The sequence below is a fragment of the Dendropsophus ebraccatus genome, chromosome 8, assembly GCF_027789765.1.
Source record: "Dendropsophus ebraccatus isolate aDenEbr1 chromosome 8, aDenEbr1.pat, whole genome shotgun sequence".
Taxonomy (NCBI): Eukaryota; Metazoa; Chordata; class Amphibia; order Anura; family Hylidae; genus Dendropsophus; species Dendropsophus ebraccatus.
The window spans coordinates 30,954,652-30,975,113 of NC_091461.1; the positions used below are offsets into that span (position 1 = coordinate 30,954,652).

At 43.5% G+C, this 20,462-nt stretch overlaps 1 protein-coding gene across 1 annotated transcript; it reads right to left on the reverse strand.

Annotated features, from left to right (window-relative positions):
- Positions 1-975: 975 nt before the first annotated feature.
- On the reverse strand, positions 976-19,706 carry SLC35G1 (solute carrier family 35 member G1). Its single transcript, XM_069980100.1, has 4 exons — positions 19,626-19,706; positions 18,014-18,519; positions 7,655-7,832; positions 976-6,137 (listed from the first exon to the last, which is right to left on the reverse strand). Exons 2-4 carry the CDS (start codon positions 18,282-18,284, stop codon positions 5,378-5,380), a joined length of 1,209 nt encoding a protein of 402 aa, XP_069836201.1. The 5' UTR covers positions 18,285-18,519; positions 19,626-19,706; the 3' UTR covers positions 976-5,377.
- Between the last annotated feature and the right edge of the window lie 756 nt (positions 19,707-20,462).

The following is a 20,462-nucleotide window of genomic DNA, read 5'->3' on the forward strand; positions in this document are numbered from 1 at the left end:
ATCCGCATCTGTGGCAGTAGCTTTACATTGGGAGAAAAGATGTTTTATTATGCCAGGAGAGGGGCAACAACTAGTCATCTGGGCGGGGAGCTGCTCATAACTAGTCACGGCTCTCTGCCTCTCAATGCACAGTGCAAGGATGATTGACAGGTAGAGATACCCGTTAGTAGCCTCTCTGCCTGTCAATTATCCCCACACTGCGTGCTGACAGGCAGGGAGCCGTCACTAGTTGTCATAAGCAACTAGCAACGCTCATTGCCGATAATCAGCCTGTGTATAAGGGCCCTCAGTAAGATCTTTATAGGAGTTCATAATAAATATCTACTTGCCCTAAATGAAACCTATCACTACCTTTCCAGACGATAGTTTGTATAAAAGATTACAGTGCAGTCACATCCAGTGACAGAGTTGTCTTCTCTGAGCAGTCATTAACTTTTCTTTTTCCTCTCCATCTTGTGCAGTAGGTTTTTCCAGTTGGTAGACAAGTTTCCGCAGTAGGTAGTGGCCCCTATCATGTAGGATCCCTCTCTAGGTAAGCCTCCTTGTAGGTAGATCCTCCCCCCTCCCACCCATCAATAATATACCTCCTGTAGGTAGTATTAACCGTGTAGATATTATCCTCTGTCACTAAGTCCTCCTGTATGTAGCCCCCTATAGCTAGTGTCCTCCTGTAGGTGGCCCACCCATAAGTATCATCATCATCGTAGGCAGATCTCCTACATAGTTACATGATTTGGTGGAAAAAAGATGAAGGCCGTCAACTTATTTAGTTCTGACAACTTGCTTAAACCTGTTTTGAAGCCATTGTCTTCAGTGCTCCTGTATGTTACCCAAACCCCTTACCTGTATTGGAAAGCATACGTTTACACATATACGCTTACACATACCGAGATCCCCCCAAACAAACCGATCACCAAGATCACTGGACATTACTGTCACAACATACAGCCAAATAATCACTAGTAAAGCCTGGAGCAGGTTGGAGCTTTTTATTAAAACTAATGCCACGTCAGATTTGTAAGAAAATATATATTTAAGAAGAAGAAAAATACTAATTTGTGCGTTACAATATAACCAGAACATAAAACAGACAAATAGGACTTACTCATAAATAGACATCTGCTTTAAATTAAATTAAAAAATAGTAATCTGGTTCAAAAAATCGCCTGATCTAGAACAGTACTAGAACAGTACTAGGCATAGAACGCAGCCTAGACAAAATACAAATAGGAGAGTCAGTTCTATAAAAGTCACAAATCTGCTCTCATAGAGAGGAAATGTAGAGTTTTCCTAAGAAGCATCTAAGAAGTGTAGTACAGGCCAGCTGGTACACTACCGAGAGAGTATACTGTAGCACAATGTAGTGTTGAGGTAGGCGACTGATGGATCTGGGGGAGGACATCCGGGTATGATGAAATTAAAGGGGTTATCCAGGATTAGAGAAAGCACAGATACTTTCTTGAAAAAACGGCACCACCTCTGTCCTCAGGTTGTGTGTGGTATTACAGTTTAGCTCCATTAGAATGATATTTTTCTAAGCCTGGATAACCCATCTAAGGCCGGGTTCACACTACGTAAGACACTGGCCGTTCTGTGACTCCGCCTTGTCACAAAACGGCCAGTGTCAGTGAAGTTAATCCAACTGGTACTGGCCGGATGAACTTTATTTGAGCTGAATTGGGATGCAGGCGCATACTTTTGCGCCCGCATCCCAATTCACCTTACCACACAATGGAGAGTGCACTGGAGCCGCACTTTCCATAGTGTGAGCTGTCAGCGTTTAAGGCCATGTCCACGCAATGTAAGTTCTGTATTAATTACGTGATTTATACGAAACTTATATTGCACTGCAGTCAATGGGATCCCATAGGGGGGCATTTATGAAGTCCGGTGTTATTTACGCCGGGCTTACAAATGTCCCAGGAACTCACGGGATTTATGTAGAGGCACATTGCCTCTACATAAATCCCGATCGCACAGAGCCCGTCCGTGCAAAAATTTTGAAGCCTACACCAGCTCAGAGCTGGCGTAGGTTTCAGTATAATTTTTCCACTGGAAAAATGATAAATGCGGTGCATGCAGAGGCTGTGCCCCCTCTGCGTACAGCCGCATCCCCCACAACACTCCCTCTCCACCCCACTGGCGAAGGTGGCGCAGATGGGGCAGATGCAAAAAATAAATTTTCAAAAATACCATTTGCGAATATTTTTACGCCGGTCTGCCCCATCTGAGCCTAAAAAAGGAATTTTCGCCTTTTTATACATATCCCCCCAGTATACGCTCCGGGACGGGATCCCTTGTGGCCGCATTCATTGAATAGCGGCCGCACATCACTAACAGGTCGCGCAATGGAATATGTGGCTGCATTGTGTTAAATGGTAAATTGGGATGCGGGGGCAAACAGATGCGCCCACATCCCAATTCAATAGAATTCACTGACACCAGCCGTTCTGCGACAAGGCTGGGTCACAGAATGGCCAGTGTCTTACATAGTGTGAAGCCGGCCTAAGTCTGTGTTCGGAAACGTCTCTGCATTTAAGTCTCCTAGTCACAAAAAGTTGGTTGCCGTGCCCGGGAGTCCTGGAAAACATGGATACATCCATAGGCTGCCAACCTTTCCAGATGTGGTGATTTCAATGCCAAGTGTTCGGTTTTGGAAAAATGTCGACCCCGAAGTTCAACTCATCCTTAATGATGACTAATAATGATAGAACATATAATAAAAGTCTATCAACACCCAGTTTTTTATTAGCCCCCTCTATAATAGATCCTTCTAGCTTATCTGTAGAGAAGCTTAGTTAGCATGTTACTTGTATAGTCGCCTACTGAAGCCTTTACTCATAGTGAAAGAACAAGAGAGACAAAGTGTGACACATGATATGTCATCGAGATAGCAAGCACTGGCTGCTACAATGTAGACACTGTACTGTAACAGTGAACACAACCCTTTATAATATTCAGCTATAAATGCTTATGCCATAGACATAGACTAACTGCAGGGCTCCATGTATAGAGCATAAAGTATTAGGAGACCTTTTCAAGTCAAAATCCAATTCAATAAATTCAACTACTTCCATTACACGGTGTCAGAGCTGTAGATGCCCCTAGGCCTGGTGTATAAGGGCCATAGAGGGGCCCTGGAACATATCTTAGGTTGGGGGCCAAGAGCTTCAGAGGGGAACTCTGACTACATTTATTGTTCAGTTTAGGGCTATGTTCCCACTTCGGGAAAATATTGGGGAAGGCGGCCGTCTTGTAAGATAGATGACCACCAATAATCATCGTTGTTAGCAGCCGTCTATTTAACAAGATGGCCTCCTTCTGCCCATGTTACGGTATTATGAAGTGGCACCATAGCCTAAGGGGGCCAACATTTTTAATTGGAAGGATCCCCAAATATTAAGCTGGTTAAAACTTACTGATGGGACCCTCAGCGTTCAGTGTGGTGGACTCTAACAGCAAGTGTTTGATTCCCTTGCAGCACCACCACAGGGGAAATGATGCATTGCAGGTGTTTCTTTTAAATGAGTGGGCTGTCCATGTAATGCAAGTAAGTGCTAATCCTCCATAGGAAAAGAGACTTTCTTTGTAGCTATTCCCTTCCTTGGATAATAAATAATAGTGTTCAATTAAAGCCCCCCTCCTAACACACACACACACTAGCAACACAGTAGGATTTTCCTAGGTTGAACCTGATGGACTCTTGTCTTCTTTCAACCTTGTTTACTATGTTACTATGTTACTATGTTACTATGTTAGCTTAAAATATCCTAAGGGTACATGCACACTACAGAATATGCGCAGAGTCTTCAAGCGGATTCCGCTGTGCGGCCCCCACTTGAAGTTCTGCATGTACCAGAGACTCAATGATATTGATTGGTTAATTCCGCTGTTCGTCCAATGAATTGAGTCTATGGGACGGGCGTAATTAAAGCATAGGAATCCGCTTGGCGTCTCTGCACGCGTTCCATAGTGTGCACATACCCTAATAGGGTATTCAAGAAATGTTTCTAAACCAACCACCAATACACATCATTTCCCCATATATAGAATTGCACTTTCATCTCACAAGTCAAAAAAAGAGATAGTAAACTGAACCTGGTATGATGGGCCCAAAGGCCGTGCAATCTGTATCACAATAATAATAAAATAAATTAATTTAACAGTTTTTTAAAAATATATAAATTATTATAAACAAAAACCTAAGGAAATCTTAAGGAAAACCCAAGGCACTCAAAATATTAAATGAGTTGTCCTTAGTTTTCCTTCCCCCGAAGGAATTACAAACTGTATACTGATACATACTGTATCAATAAAACACTAGGATGGGGGGGGGAACGACCAAGCTATCCTAGTAGTTTCTAAAGACTGCACATTTTCAAAATGAAAGATTTTTAGATCCAATTTAACATCTAGGAAAATAAGAAATAAGTTCATCTTCTAATAAATAAGTTAGTGTATGGGGCACATGGGCCCCTCAGGTCATCAGAATCATTCATCAGCCCATCCAGCTTCAGGAGGCAGCAGCTGAATGTTCATTCTGTCAGCAGCTATTTTTCTTATTGGGGGGGGGGGGTTATTATGGGCTCTTGTTTATATTGGGTGACTAGAAATGTACAGGATCCTCTTTCCAAAACCTACAAATATGTAAAATATATATAAAATCTATTCATTAACCTAATCTACTATAAGCAATATTACATAAAAGACGCACAATACATTCTGTAATCATTTTTTTCCTTTGCCTTTGACCAAAACATGGATAATATATCAGAATTATATACCGTACTGTTTGTGAGACAACCTGCCAGTGCAATAATAGGGGGCCTGAGTGAGTGCTCCTTCTCTTTAACCAACTAGATGCAAAGATCACTAAGCTTGTGGCATCCAGGGGGTTAAATGGCCAGGGTCAGCATTCTGGGTGCTGACCTATTGCTAAAATATAGCTTTATAATTCTGTTGGCAGATTTGAAGTGTTTTATTGATATTTAAAGTTTTTTAAAAAAGGGATTCTCCTCCCTATTGTATGGAGAAAACATTCATATCTGCCCAGACTCAATGTGCGTGTTGCTAGGGGCATCAGGGATCACATACAGCTGTCTAATGTCTATGTTCAGCCCTGAAAGAAAACCTGTTATTATAAATGATATATATAACTCACATGAAAATCAATGGTACTTTCCTAATTGCAGGTTATAAAACTGTGTGCTTGCAATGATGTAGCGTCATACAGCCCTGGGTTAGTTGCTATAAATGCCCACGTGGATACATCTGCTCTTTACAGTTTCATCACAGGTTACATATTGTTTTTGAGCCTATTGTAGATGTGGATTATGGTATTGAGTTACATATTTAGAGGAACTTTGCAATTTATAATCTATAACTCACTCTTCTTTCCTTCCCTTGAGCTTGTATACCACTTGACAATGGCAGTTCCAGCTGTACTGGCAACAATGCATAGCGCTCCACCTATTGTCAGCCATGACGGTATACGGTGAAGGATAAGGGCTTGGAAAATAAATGCAAAAACCACATCCATGGTCCTCATGACGGCTACTGGCCCTGCTTTCTCAATCTGTAACGCTTTTACCAAGAAGGTTTGGCCTCCCAGGCCCAGAAGGCCTATAAATACCAGAAGCCATCTGTCTAGTCCACATTTAGGTAAACTCCAGGCACCAATGACAAACATGGCAATGACACTCTCGATGAGGCCAATGATAGCATAGTACCAGATGGACAGTAGGTAATGCACAGACTTGCCCATTTTTCTCAGCACCACAATGGTTAATGAAGCACCGACAGCACTGCCCACTGCAGCAATAGCTCCCTTCATATGGTTGGAGTACTCCTCATCAAGGCCGTCATTGAGTGATCCAAACAAAAATGGGGGCCGAGCTACAAGAACGACTCCTGTTATAGTGAGGAGCATGAACACAATGTCCCAGACTGTACACTTCTCCTTGAGGAATATGCAGGCAAATATGCAAGTGAAGGCCGGGCTGCTGAACGTGATAACGGTGGCGTCTGCCAAGGGCATGGACTGGACAGCGTAATATTGCAGTATCATGGCAGTGGAGCCTAGAAACCCTCTTAGGAAAAGAAAAATCCTTTGATTCTTGGGTCCTAAAAATCCAAGTCTGTTAATGAGAAAAAATAGAATATTAACATAAAAACTGTAGACTTTGGCCAAAACTTTTTCAAAAATAGAACACTAAGCACTAGTGAACTTCCAGTTTCTGTTTGGATTCTGCAAAGTGAACAATTCTCCAAACGTGAACACACAGCATTCGATTCACCGCTTCTGGAAAAGTCGGGAGTTATGGAAAACATGAATATGTAGCCATGTTTTATATGTTCCCATGTAGCCATGTGTTCAAGAATTTGCCAAACCTGAACAGAAACTGGAAGTTCACTCAACACTAATGTGCACTTATAGTCCACAATGTCCTGACAGCTATTTGTTCTGCAAACACAGTGGTGGATTTAGGAGGAACATTGGCATTGCCCCCTTATCCCCCCCTTAAATACACCACCAATTCTGTTTTGGTTATTAAATCAACCAATTGATTAATTGTGCCGTGTAAAGGCACTGCTAACCAGCGCCAATCTCGTTATTTCTTGCCCCATGTCGTGTCTGGGTCTCGTGTGCACTGGTCTGAGTACTTGGATCTGGTACTGGCATCTGAACTTAATCCAGTTATCAAAGTTTTTAGAAAATGTTGATTTCCCACTGTTGTGGGTAATAACCTCCTATATACTGTTCTTATGTAAGGTCCTCATAGGGAAGACAGTAGTATTTTTCCAAAACTTGCAGTATGGCAACCTATACCCCTACAAGTAAGCCATGCCTAACCAAACCATGTCCTGTCAAAGCCAAAATGGTCCAGGAAAAAAATGTCAGTAATTATGTTGGCAGTAATAAAAACAAGGTGGCAGTCTGCTGTGACCACTACTATTTAGCGGCATAATAAGAAGGGTTGGGTTAGGCTGTGGAATATATAATCTGGCACTTGCTTTTACGCTGCCATTGAGGCTCCAGCATTGCAGCCATACATTACTGTATCACTCCTGTCATTAAAGGCCCTAATCCACGGAACGATTATCGGCCGTCATCGTTCATGTCGGCAAATCGTTGCAGTCGTTTGTGTTTCAAAAATGTTAAAAAACAAACGACTGTCACTCTGTGGAATAGGAGCGGAGGCAGCAGACTGTTGCTATCCTCTATGGGCTGCCCGGGTGATCGCTAGTCCCCCCCCCCGTTCCCCCCCCCCCCCCCCCCCCCCCCGCGGCCCCTCCCGCACTCACCAGCTTACTGCCGCCGCATGTAATGGCGGTGGCAGCGAGCGGGGAACAAGGAGCAAACGAGCGCTGACAGCGCTCGTTTGCTCCTCACTGTCGGCCCGTGGAATAGGGGCTTAAGACTGCAGGGTGTTTGGAACATCATGAGAGCCAGGACAGCGCATCATCAGGGTAAGTGGATTGGGGCAGACCAGGCTAGGTAAGTGCAATATGCACCATGCTATTTCTTAAAGAAATCTAAGAAATCTCTTTAAGTTATTATTCTATTCCCTAACATGTCATGTGAAGGGGTCCACCCACAAAGTGTATTCAAGCTATGCTCTATGTATAATGTATATTATATCCTGTAACTTACTTGTAATAAATTAAACCTGGAAGCACAAAGAGCATCTGGAAAACACAGCGGATGGCACTGATTTCCACAGAATGTATATCTTCAATTTTCTTAACAAGCACATGGCTGGATGAGAAGAAGAAAGCGGAGAAAACGGTGTAGAGTAAGCCAAGGCCCGGACATATGCACTTCCATTTCCCTGTAAGAAGGTAAAGCAGCATTGATATTAATGGAAAGTGAGATACTTCAGGCTATGCAGTTTTCTTACAGTACATGAAAGTGCAGTCCCGCCAAAAAAATAAAAAATAAATAAATGTTTATACTTGTAAATAGACTGCACTTAGTCACAAGACTCGGCCCAGGTATCTTTTTTTGTTTTTATTATGTACACTACATTTTTTTTTAGAGTACTTCCTTAACTGTTTTTGCTTTTAGTTGCCAATTACATTATAAATATCTTAAAGGAACAGTTTACACTATACACTCACACAACCTTATGAAAGCAGCGATCACTCTGACCTGTGGAACAATAAGTAAATGGTGATGCAAAATGCAGAGGCGGTGTTATCAGTAAACATGACTTTGTATTGTCCCCAATTGCTGGAATGTTATCAGTGTTTGTGACCTATTCCCTGGTAGACTTTCACTTACATGGTATCTTTTAAATTTTAGTGTATTTTATGTGCAGTTTAAGTACTTGTGTAGTTTTAGTACTTTTGAGGGTTCACATGTTGGATTTTTTTCAGGGGAGAGGGGATATGCAGCAAAATACACTACAGAAAAGGACTCATGAACTTACCCTCAAAATATTGCACATCAATACACGAAAATGTAAAGGGAATCTCTGTGGGACGTAAGCATGGGGGGGGGGGGGATGGCTTGGATTCTGTACTACTAGTAATATAGCAGTCTTCTCAATGGATATCACAAAGTAGCTCCACCTACTGGACTCCTAATCTCAAAAGAAGAACAGATTTAAATGATAATTTATGGCTATCCTGGATCTCTCACCAAGATATAAATCAATCTACTCCGCTCCTCCTGCTTTATACCATACCGTCTACAAATTAAAGGAGAAGTCCGGCAGGACCCCGCTACAGACGCTGACTGGCTGAGCGGGCCTAACACATCACAACCTGGGTCCCAGCTTAGACCAGGAAGCGGCCGGGGGACCAGAAACTGGAGCAGAGGACAACCGACCCCAGCACTGGAACCAGGGAGGTAGGTGCATGTTGTTATGTTTAGCCATCTCCTCCTCTGATCTTTTGGGGAAAAAAAGGCAGACCCGGGACTTCCCCCTTAAACTGCATATTCAACGTGTTACATTCCCTTTAAATAAATTATTCTGACACAGTCACTTGTCTCCAGGTTGATCATCAGGTTTGCTCATCACTGGATTATAAACCTTTGTCTGGAGTACCACTATAGTACCTGGTTCATTGATTTGACTATTAGGGCCAGTTCGCACTGAGCAAGATCGTCGGAATCCTGCCGTGCTCAGTGTGCTGCTGTAAGTGAATGGAGAGGCCACGCGCTCGTCTGCTCCCTCTCCTCTCCGCTCAAAGAACTAACATGTTAGTTCTTTGAGTGGAGAGCGGAGGCAGCGGACGAGCTCGTGGCCTCTCCATTCACTTACAGCAGCACACTGAGCATGGCGCGATTCCGCGGCGGAAAGGTCCGCCGCGGAATTACACTGTCTTTAGTCAGTGTGAACTGGCCCTTACAGCAAATCCATTAGCAGGATACAGGCTGCTGTTTGTGGTCTTGGTTACCTGTATGTGACCCTTGTTACGAGCTCTGATTTACAGCCCTTTACTAGGAAGGTGGTGATGTCAGGTATAATCATTTAGCGCGCGTGAAATAAGGTAGGGCAGCCTGGCACACACTTTTATGGTTATGAATGATTAAACTATTATAATTCATATGGTTATAAAATAATATATTTTAAGGACAGAATCTTACTTCTACTTAGCCTTGAGCTGTGTTCCCACAATTGCATTTGAGAATTGCTGAAAAAAAAGGATTTAAACTGCTCTGCCCAAATTTTTTTTCCAGTTTTTAGGTTCTAATTAGAGTGAGCGAATGAGCAGCCGAAAACTTGTTTCTCCAGGTTTGCGAATTTTGGGTCAAACACGTTAAGATTCGCGAATCAAATTCTAATGAATTTCAATAAAACAGCCAAACTACAGTAGCTACAGGTCTGGCACTATTACAGAATGATGAATTTCTTAATACATGTTCTTGTATTCTCTCCCTTCTCTGCTGTCGAAGCAAAACATTTTTTGGTCTATTATGGGCGAAAATGCTAATTTTGCACATGGGGAGAACACGCCATGCCCCATCTCTGTCCATACGGTGCACAAGGCATAAATTAAAAAAATAACACCATGGGGGAGATTTATTAAACTCATGTAAAGTAGAGCTGGCTCAGTTGCCCCTAGTAACCAATCAGATTCCACTTTTAATTTTTCACAGACTCCTTGGAAAATGAAAGGAGGGATCTGATTGGTTGCTAGGGGCAACTGAGCCAGTTTCATTTTACACCAGTTTAATAAATCTCCCCCATGTTTGCACATAGGATGTTTTTCTGCGAAAACTTGCAATTATTTTTACGTTTGCGCTAGGCACAAAGCTTGATAAATGTACCCCTTAATGTTATGATCCTCATACACTTTAGTGGCTGGCCAACTTTCTAAAGTATATGGGAGCCTTCTGACTTTCCTCGACAAATGGTGTCTAGGGAGATAGGACTGGACATGTTGGATATCAACTACCCAACCCTTTTGTTCTTGGAGAGATAAGCTGGTGTCAAAACCACCTAATAGCAGGCCATCCCTCTTTTCCCTAACACATGATGGTTTAGCTGTACTGAATGTTCATATGTGTGGGGAGATTGAAAAAGTTATTGGCTGTTTGGCCTACAGCTATTGTAGGCAGCATGGGCCACCTTTAGATGAGGAGCCCCATACCTCCCAACTGTCCCGGATTCAGCGGGACGGTCCCGATTTTGGGGTCACGTCCCGCTGTCCCGGTACAGCCCCCGTGTGTCCCGCCCCACCCCCACCCCCCCCGCACACTGGCAGAGCAGGAAACATCAGCTTTCTGCTCTGCTAAAACTCTTGTGGCCGAAGGCGTCATTCTGCCTCCAGCCACATGAGGCCGCTCTCTCTCCCATAGCTCCCAGGGCCGGATTATCACAGCTCTGTGGTGCGCCCCCTATACACCATCAGTACCTGCCAGTGACAGCTGGGGCTGGAGGAGGAGGCTGCCGGGGTCCAGAGCACATGACCTGCATCAGCCTGGAGGGAGGGAGAGCAGAGGTGAGTGCTCCGGGGAGGGGGGTCTGTCAGGTGTCCCTCAGCTGTGCATGGTGCGTATCCCCTCTCCTTCCCCAGCTCTGTGCCCCTGTGCTTATCTCCACCAGCTCTCTGTGCCCCTGTGCTTATCTCCACCAGCTCTCAGTGCCCCTGTGCTTATCTCCACCAGCTCTGTGCCCCTGTGCTTATCTCCACCAGCTCTCAGTGCCCCTGTGCTTATCTCCACCAGCTCTGTGCCCCTGTGCTTATCTCCACCAGCTCTGTGCCACCTGTGCTTATCTCCACCAGCTCTGTGCCCCTGTGCTTATCTCCACCAGCTCTGTGCCCCTGTGCTTATCTCCACCAGCTCTGTGCCCCTGTCCTTATCTCCACCAGCTCTGTGCCCCTGTGCTTATCTCCACCAGCTCTGTGCCCCCTGTGCTTATCTCCACCAGCTCTGTGCCCCCTGTGCTTATCTCCACCAGCTCTCAGTGCCCCTGTGCTTATCTCCACCAGCTCGGTGCCCCTGTGCTTATCTCCACCAGCTCTCTGTGCCCCTGTGCTTATCTCCACCAGCTCTGTGCCCCCTGTGCTTATCTCCACCAGCTCTCAGTGCCCCTGTGCTTATCTCCACCAGCTCTGTGCCCCTGTGCTTATCTCCACCAGCTCTGTGCCCCCTGTGCTTATCTCCACCAGCTCTCAGTGCCCCTGTGCTTATCTCCACCAGCTCGGTGCCCCTGTGCTTATCTCCACCAGCTCTCAGTGCCCCTGTGCTTATCTCCACCAGCTCTGTGCCCCTGTGCTTATCCTGGTGTATCTACTATATGAGGGCACAGAGGTGGTATTTCTACTATATGAGGGCACAGAGGTGGTGTATCTACTATATGAGGGCACAGAGGTGGTGTATCTACTATATGAGGGCACAGAGGTGGTGTATCTACTATATGAGGGCACAGAGGTGGTGTATCTACTATATGAGGGCACAGAGGGGCCTAAGTTCTATTTGAGGGTCCATACTAGGCCTAAACACTACATGGTGGCATAGAGTGAGCACTGTTACAGTGCAGAGCAATATAGATGGGGACTTAGTATAGATGGTGAGGATGGTGCAAAAGCAAAAAACCTAAAATATTTGTCTGGCAGATTCTTCAGGGACGAGGCATTGCCAGGAGTGGTTTTCATGATGGACTGTACCAGATGGAGAAGAAGAGAAAAAGTGAGCAATTCCGATCAGAGAAGACCCCCCTGTGAGTCACTGAATGTAGCTGTACTGTAATCATGTATGTGGTTTAAGGAGCCTGTGCAGCATTTGTATCTACCTCCATATGGGTCAGTGTATGGGGAGATACTGGTCTTTGTGTAGTGGATGTTATGTAGTAATGGTATGGGGGGTATAAGTCATGATGTGGTGATATTTGTTTTTTTATATAATGGTAATAGGTGACGTGGATATGAGGGTGTGGCTATGGGGGCGTGGTTATGGGGAGGGCGTGGCTATAGGGGGCGTGGTGCATTGCCGTGACTGTCCCTCTTTCCTCTCAGCAAAAGTTGGGAGGTATGAGGAGCCCTATTATCAGTTTTGCAAGAACCATGGAGTTACCTCCATGACTATGAATGGAGTGGGTGGGCCAGACGACGCTGTGGGGGTGGAGCAGTGCTTCTAACAGTGCTCCCACCTGAAGATTACACCAACTTACGCCGGCGCCGAGGAGGAAGGGAAAAGACATACCTTCCTCCTCACTCATTTAACCTGCTGATAGTTCCCCTTTAAATCAGTCAGATTCAATGCAGATTGGACAATTCAATCAGATTCCTACAGGAGCAGGGACTCCTGTCAAAAGACAGAAGTCCCTTCTCCTGTACATTGAGCATCCAGGCATACAATGTACATTTTTCTGGGTGGTGCAGAGCACCCAGCTATGTAATGAGTGTAAGTGGTGACCCATACAGCATTGTGGCTTACCTCCAGACAACCCCAGACAGGGTATGCCTTTTGACAGGAGTCCCTGCACCTGTACTTAGTTCACCCATGCTGTCTCTGTCTGTTGCCCCTGAGGATGCACCAATGTTGCTGCTTTCCTGATGGGGACTAAACACACTGTGACCGTCTGACTCAGCGAGGTGATTGCAATATTTTGTTCATATATTACACTTCAGACTACAGGTACTACTATTACAGTCCATTTGCTTGAGCTAAATGGATGAATAAAACCTATTGTTCTCAGCAGTGAGAAATTTTAGACTGTAGTACTGGAAAAGAGTGACGAAAAATCCAAAATATATCTGCCCTCATGATTCCTACTTATCTTATCTTATCTTACTTATCTCCAGCTCTAGGAAACTCCACACACACTGACTTATCTATGTATGAATGATGTCTGCAGCACTGGTCTATGCTCTGTACTGAGGGCTGCACTAGGTTATATAATAGTCGGTGATGGTGAAAGTCCCGTACTAATGGTATCAGATAAGATCAGTCAATGACACAGAATATTTGGATTGTGAGCAATGAGAATCACATGTACTTTCCACACGGATTGCTGTATTATTGCATAAGGAGAGTTTTATGCACAGTCACTCTGATACTCTATTTTTCCCTTATATCTGGTTTCTACAGCCCCGGCTGGATACACAATACAGGTGCCCTTAGGTCAGATACATGCCGGTTACAGTATATCTGCTCTGAACATTTATTCACATATTCAGCTTAGGAATGAAAGTGACGTAGACCATACTGCTGTTATCTCAGGTTATATGCTCCATTGGGGCAGAGCCGACTGCTGCTTAGTTACTGTGCCTACAGGGAGTCTGAGGTATTAAAAACACTGTATTCTGCCGCTTTCCTGTGTATTGGAGCCATTCCTGGTTTTAGCTAGGTGTGTTTTGTACTTTTATCGGATTTCGGCAGGTCAGTATTGTATTTTAGTTTGCTATGCACAGATGTGTCAAATATATTAAAGAGATACTCAGAAAGTTATATAGATCTGTAAATTACTTTCACTTAAAAATCTCCAGTCTTCCAGTACATATCAGCTTCTGTCTGTCCTGCAGGAAGTGGTGTATTCTTTCCAGTCTGACAATGCTCTCTGCTGCCATCTCTATCTGTGGCAGGAACTGTCCAGAGCAGTAGAAAATCCCCATAGAAAACCTCTCCTTCTTTGGACAGTTCCTGTCTCGGACAGAGGTGGCAGCAGAGAGCACTGTATAAGACTGGGAAGAAAACACTCCTTTGTAGGACATACAGCAGCTGATAAGTTTGGGAAGACTTGAGATCTTTACATAGAAGTAAATTACAAATCTCTATAACTTTCTGAAAAAAGTTAATTTGAAAGAAAAAAGCCGGAGTTCCCATTTAAGTGGTGTCTACTAAAACATTAGGTACATCTTACTCTGACAATCTGGGGTATTTTGCTCAAAGATAACTTTAGATATGTTGCTGCCCAGGTGAGACTAACAATTCATTCCATACTTGTTATTATCTATTCAGTCTCCTCCCCCCAGTTCTGAGCTGCTGCTTTCTGCTGAAGACACAAAAAAACTGTGTGTGAGCTTTTCTCTACGTCTTACCCTCCTCCACCCTCCCTTCCTAGACGGCTCATGTAAACAAAGCTAGATAAAGCCTGCCAGGGTCATGTTTACATCAGCCATCTCAGAAGAGAGGGTGAGGAGAGGGAGGGAAAAGCTCACACACAGATTTTTGTGTCTTCAGCAGAAAGCAGTAGCTCAGAACTGGGAGAGGGAGACTGATAATAACAATATGGGCAGCAACATATGAAAAGTTATGTGTTCATATGAAATATATTAAAATCATGTATCTCTGTATATGCTATATTGTAGTTATATTAGCCTAGTCTAGTCATAATGCATCTGTATACTCTATTTTATAGTCCCATGTCCCTTTATACTCTACATTATAGTCCGATGTCCCTTTATACCCTACATTATAGTCATATTCTCCTGTATACCCTACATTATAGTCATATACTTCTGTATACCCTATATTATAATCCTGTTTTCCCTATATACCCTACATTATAATCATATACTTCTGTATACCCTATATTATAGTCCTGTTTTCCGTATATACATTATAGTCATACATTATACTTCTATGTACTATATATAATAGTCATATACTTCTCTGTGCTATATATTATAGTCATATACTTCTCTGTGCTATATATCATAGTAATATTTCCCTGTATACTCTAATTTATAGCCCTGTTACCCTATACACATAACAGTCCTTTACTTCTGAATATAATATATTATAGTCCTACTTCCCTGTATACATTACATTATCGTCCTGTTTCCCTATATACTCTCCATTACAGTCTATAATCTGTATACCCTATGTTATAGTCCCATTTCACTGTATACTCTACATTATAGTTATAGTCATATACTTTTTTACATACCTCCCAACTTTTTGGACGGCCAAAGAGGGACACTTGTGATTCACTCTAGGAAAATTTTACAGACCTTTCTATACTTTTTAATTCAAGGATGTATCCACACATCCAGGACCTGCTGCAGATTGATACATTTAGTTACATTAATATCTGCAGCAGATCCTGTATGTGTGAATGCAGCCTTGGGTTCCATTCACACATCAGTAACCCTGTCTGTCATTGCGGAACCACGGACAGGATTAGAAATGTGTTTCAGTAAGGCCTTGTTTACATATATAGGCTATCTTCACACAACGTAAAAGTACAGCCGTTGTTGCAATGGTGCTTAGTTTTGTATGGGATGCCGGCGGAGCATATTCACATAGTATATGGTCCGGCGGGGATTCCAAGCGGCGCCGCAAACAATGGACATGTCAGTTTTCTCGGGCCGCTCGCTTCGTTGTGTGCCATGAGGAGTTCTGATGCAGGCGGGCCCGTGCTGACGGCCCGAAAGATCATCCGGTCGGTATTGCAGTACCGCCCGGGATGATCTTTGCAGAGACCGGCCACTCCGTGACCTGGCCGGTCTCATACGCCATGTGAACATGGCCATAAATTGCATCTGTTTCAATTTTTTTTGTATAAAATTTACCAGAACTGATGTCACAACTGATGCCAAAAAGGCATCAGTTGTCATCAGGTTTTCGATCCTCTTTTCAGTAAAAACTATCAGTTGCTATCAGTTAATATCAGTTGCTATACGTTTATTCCATCAGTTGTCATGATTTTTTCCCTCTACGGCATTACAGGGGGCGATCTATTTAGGGGGCAGCAGCACATGGCAGCCCTCTACTGTGGGCAGCAGGACATGGGGACATCTCCTAGAGTAGGGGTAGGGAACCTTGGCTTTCCAGCTGTTGCAAAACTACAACTCACATCATGCCTGGATATCCCAGACATGGTGAGAGTTGTAGTTTTGCAACTGCTGGAGAGCCAAGGTTCCCTACTCCTTTCCTAAAGGGTGCTGCACTGTATAAAGGAACTGGGGGCAGGGACACTCTGCTCAAGGGCCAGGGTCACAAGTCTTAATTGGGGGGGGGGGCAGGGACAGGGATAGCTCTTCTTGTAGCTGCATAAACTTTAATAGATGTGGTGCCGGATGTGCAAGCAGCATTCCCACGCGCAGTCAGTCCTGCGGCACTAATGTGAGAACGCATCATCCAAACTGTCCCATTGAAAACAATGGGACCAGTTCAGAGATGTGTTTCCCTCCAGTGCTTTTCTACTACACCGGAGGGAAACGTTGCCGGATCGCCAGATATTTGTAAACTAGGCCTTACTCTCTGCATTTGCAGGGACCACTGTCAGATAGGTGACATGGACACATTATGGCTTAATCATTGTTTTGTGGTATGGATCATGTCCCCAAAATGGATCTGTAACACCTACAGATGTGTGTGGGGCCATATCATCTGCATGTGTAATATGATGTGTGACAGGGGCCATAATGTCACATGCTTTAGGATTCATCGTGCACCACATGATAGAATAATATGCAAGTTTGGGTCTATTATACAATAAGAAACCAGACACTTTCTAGAGCAACATAAAAAGTTTATCAATGCAAATGTAATTACTAGGTCAAAAAGAGGGACATGTAAGGGACAAAGAGGGACAGAGGGACGTGAGTCAAAAGTAGGGACTGTCCCTCTAAAAGAGGGACACTTGGGAGGTACGTTCTTTATTCTATCTAATATCTTCCTATTTCCTCTATACTCTACATTATAGTCATATACTGCTCTATACTATATATTATAGTCCTATTTCCCTGTATACATTACATTATAGTTGTGTTTCCCTTTATATGCTACATTATAGCCTACGATTATAGACTACGATAGTCTGTATATCCTATATTATAGTCCTATTTCCTTGTATACTCTACATTAGTCATATATCTGTTTCTCTACTTTATAGCTCTGTTTTCCCTATATATTCTCCATTACAGTCCATTACTTCTGTATACTATATATATAGAATTAGCCCTATTTCCCTGTATACTCTACATTATAGTCCATTCGCCCTGTATACTCTACTACTATATATTCTGTATACTATATCTTATATTCCTATTCCTGTAGTATATTATAGTCCTATTTACACTTCTCTATTCTACATACTATAGTTCTTTTTTCCTCTATAATCTATATTAGCCATATATTTCTTTCTCTATCTACATTATACTCGTTTCCCTATATACATTATAGTATACACTATATACAGTCCTTTACTTCTGTATACTATATATAACATTCCTATTTCCCTGTATACTCAACATTATAGTCCTAATTCTTTATATACTCTACATTGGTCCTATATGCTTGTATACTCTGTATTAGTCATACGCCCCTGTATACTCTATTATGGGGGGAGATTTATCAAACATGGTGTAAAGTGAAACTGGCTCAGTTGCCCCTAGCAACCAATCGGATTCCACCTTTCATTCCTCACAGACTCTTTGGAAAATGAAAGGTGGAATCTGATTGGTTGCTAGGGGCAACTGAGCCAGTTTCACTTTATACCATGTTTGATAAATCTCCCCCTATATACTGTTCATTTCAGTTCCAGGTGTGAAGAATGTCCTATAGGCCCACACCAGCAGACTATATAATACTATACAGAGAGCCTCTCACCCGTTTTCTCATCTTTCGCCATCAGACGGGCAGCACAGGATGTGCAGGGACAGCAGGGACGGCTGTCTGATGCGTCTCCACTTGGGGGATATCCAGAGGAGAAGGGGCTGTCGCCTGGATCCGCACTGTTTTCCTCTGTATACACCTCACAGTGACCGTCACCGTCCCACATAGATCTCCGCGGGCAGCCATTTTTATCCAGAGTACCCTGGCCCTCTAAATCTATAATCTCCGGCTCTTCTTCACTAACTTCCCGGTCATCGCTGCCCATGGTGGCTCCAGGATTGTGTCACGCCGGTAGTGTATATGCGCTGAGTGTGAACATCCTGGTTTTTGCGCTGTATATATGGATCAGTATGGATCCACGGAAGATAGGCCCGTGTTGTAGGTTTAGGAGAAGGGATGAGCCCGTCAATATAGAAGGAGATGCTTGTGAGATTTATCCATAAAAGCAATCACGATACTATATATTGTATGATGTTTCGGCCGTGAAGACGTTCATCGTTCTGTAAACATGAACATAAAGATCAATGAATATCTATGGAAGAAGCACGGCATATACATAAGCAAAATTAGAAAGAGGATCAATGCAGATACCATGTATTAGAATATGTATGATACCCTGATATACTATAGATACACTACACATAAGATGTCATATATAGGGGTGCCAAAACGTGCTAGAGACTTGTAATTTACTTCTATTAAAAAATCTCAAGTCTTCCAGTACTTATCAGCTGCCGCATGTCCTGGTATTCTTTCCAGTCTGGAAAGCAGGAGAGGTTTTCTATGAGGATTTACTACTGCTCTGGACAGTTCTTGGAATGGACAGAAGTAGCAGCGGAGAGCACTGTGTCAGACTGGAAAGAATACACCACTTCCTGTAGGACATGCAGCAGCTGATAAGTACTGGAAGACTGGAGATTTTTTTTAATAGAAGTAAATTACTAATCTCTGGCACTTTCTGGCACCAGTTTGAATGAAGAAAAAATTGGTGAACAACCCCTTTGAAGAGATATTATCATCTCAGCAAATATAGCTATACTTCTATGGCTCCCCAAGTTGAATATTTTTGCAAATGCAATTTTTTAGCAAACTTGCCTCCTTCTCTTGATATGCTGCTCTTTCCCTCCTATTGTTGACAGCTCATTGTCTAGGTTACCGACCACCACTCGGCTCTGAGAGCAGTGGTTTGGATGGTGTATATAATATATACATCTATATTGTAGATGTATATAGATATAATGAATAGCTACTGTATAATATATATATATATATGTGTGTGTAAACTATATCTATATATACCTGGACCACTGCTTTTAGAGCAGAGTGGTGGTCTGTAACCTAGACAATGAGCTGTCAACAATAAGAGGAAAGAGCAGCCTATCAGGAGAAGGAGACAAGTTTTCTAAATGATTGTATTTGCAAAAATATTTACTTTGGTAGGTCCTACACGTTCATCGATTAGTTGAGATGAGAATATCCCTTTAAGTATAGAGGGAGATGCCATGTAGGTTGAGGCGGCTGTAGTATAAGGTAAGATGTAGTGTAAGGTAGAGGCAGCTGCTATAGATGTCCAGGAGAAGAAGAGTAAGCTGTGGAGGATACATACCAGATTGCTAGTGCTGTAGTGTAGATCATTGGAGAGAGTGTGCTGTGCCCATGCAAAGAGCGCAGTGACAGGGAAGGCACCGGTGCTGGAAAAAGTGGCCGTGTGTGACGTCGCAGTCACCTGATCAGAGCGCACGTGGGGGGGCAGAGAGCTCTGTGTAAGGCTGAGAGCATGGAGGGAGGGGACAGCTGCCAGTGTGCTCACAGACACTGCTGAGAGGAACGCCCTTGGGCCTGACCATTGCAATGATAACTGTGTGTAGTGAGGAGAGGAGCAGAGGCAGAGAAAGGGAGGGAAGGAAGGAAGGGGGGAGGCTGCTACCTGTCTGGAGGAAAGGACTAGAAGATCCGGGTTATCTGAGCTAAAACGAAAAGGGAAAGGACAACAATGAATGTAAAAATACGCGTCACCTACAATTATTATTATTTATTTATAGAGCGCCCTTAATTCCAGAGCACTATGCAAGAGATAGGGGGTAACAAACAAGAACAATACAAAATCAAAAACACATTACATGAAGGCAAATGGCAGACTGGTACATAGGAGAAGGGGACCCTGCCCGCGAGGGCTCACAATCTATAAGGTATAGGGAGAGAAACAGGAGGTAAAGTGCAGCCAGTCAAGTGTGATGCAGAGTTATTGTAGGTTGTAGCCTACTTTGAAGAGATGGGTTTTCAGGTTACTTCTGAAGGACCTGATGGTGGATGAGAGCCGGATGTGTCGGGGTAGTGAGTTCCAGAGTATGGGAGAGGCTCGGGCAAAGTCTTGGAGGCGGTTGTGTGAGGCACGAACAAGGGGGGAACACAGAAGGAGGTCACTGTAGGATCTCCTATGTAA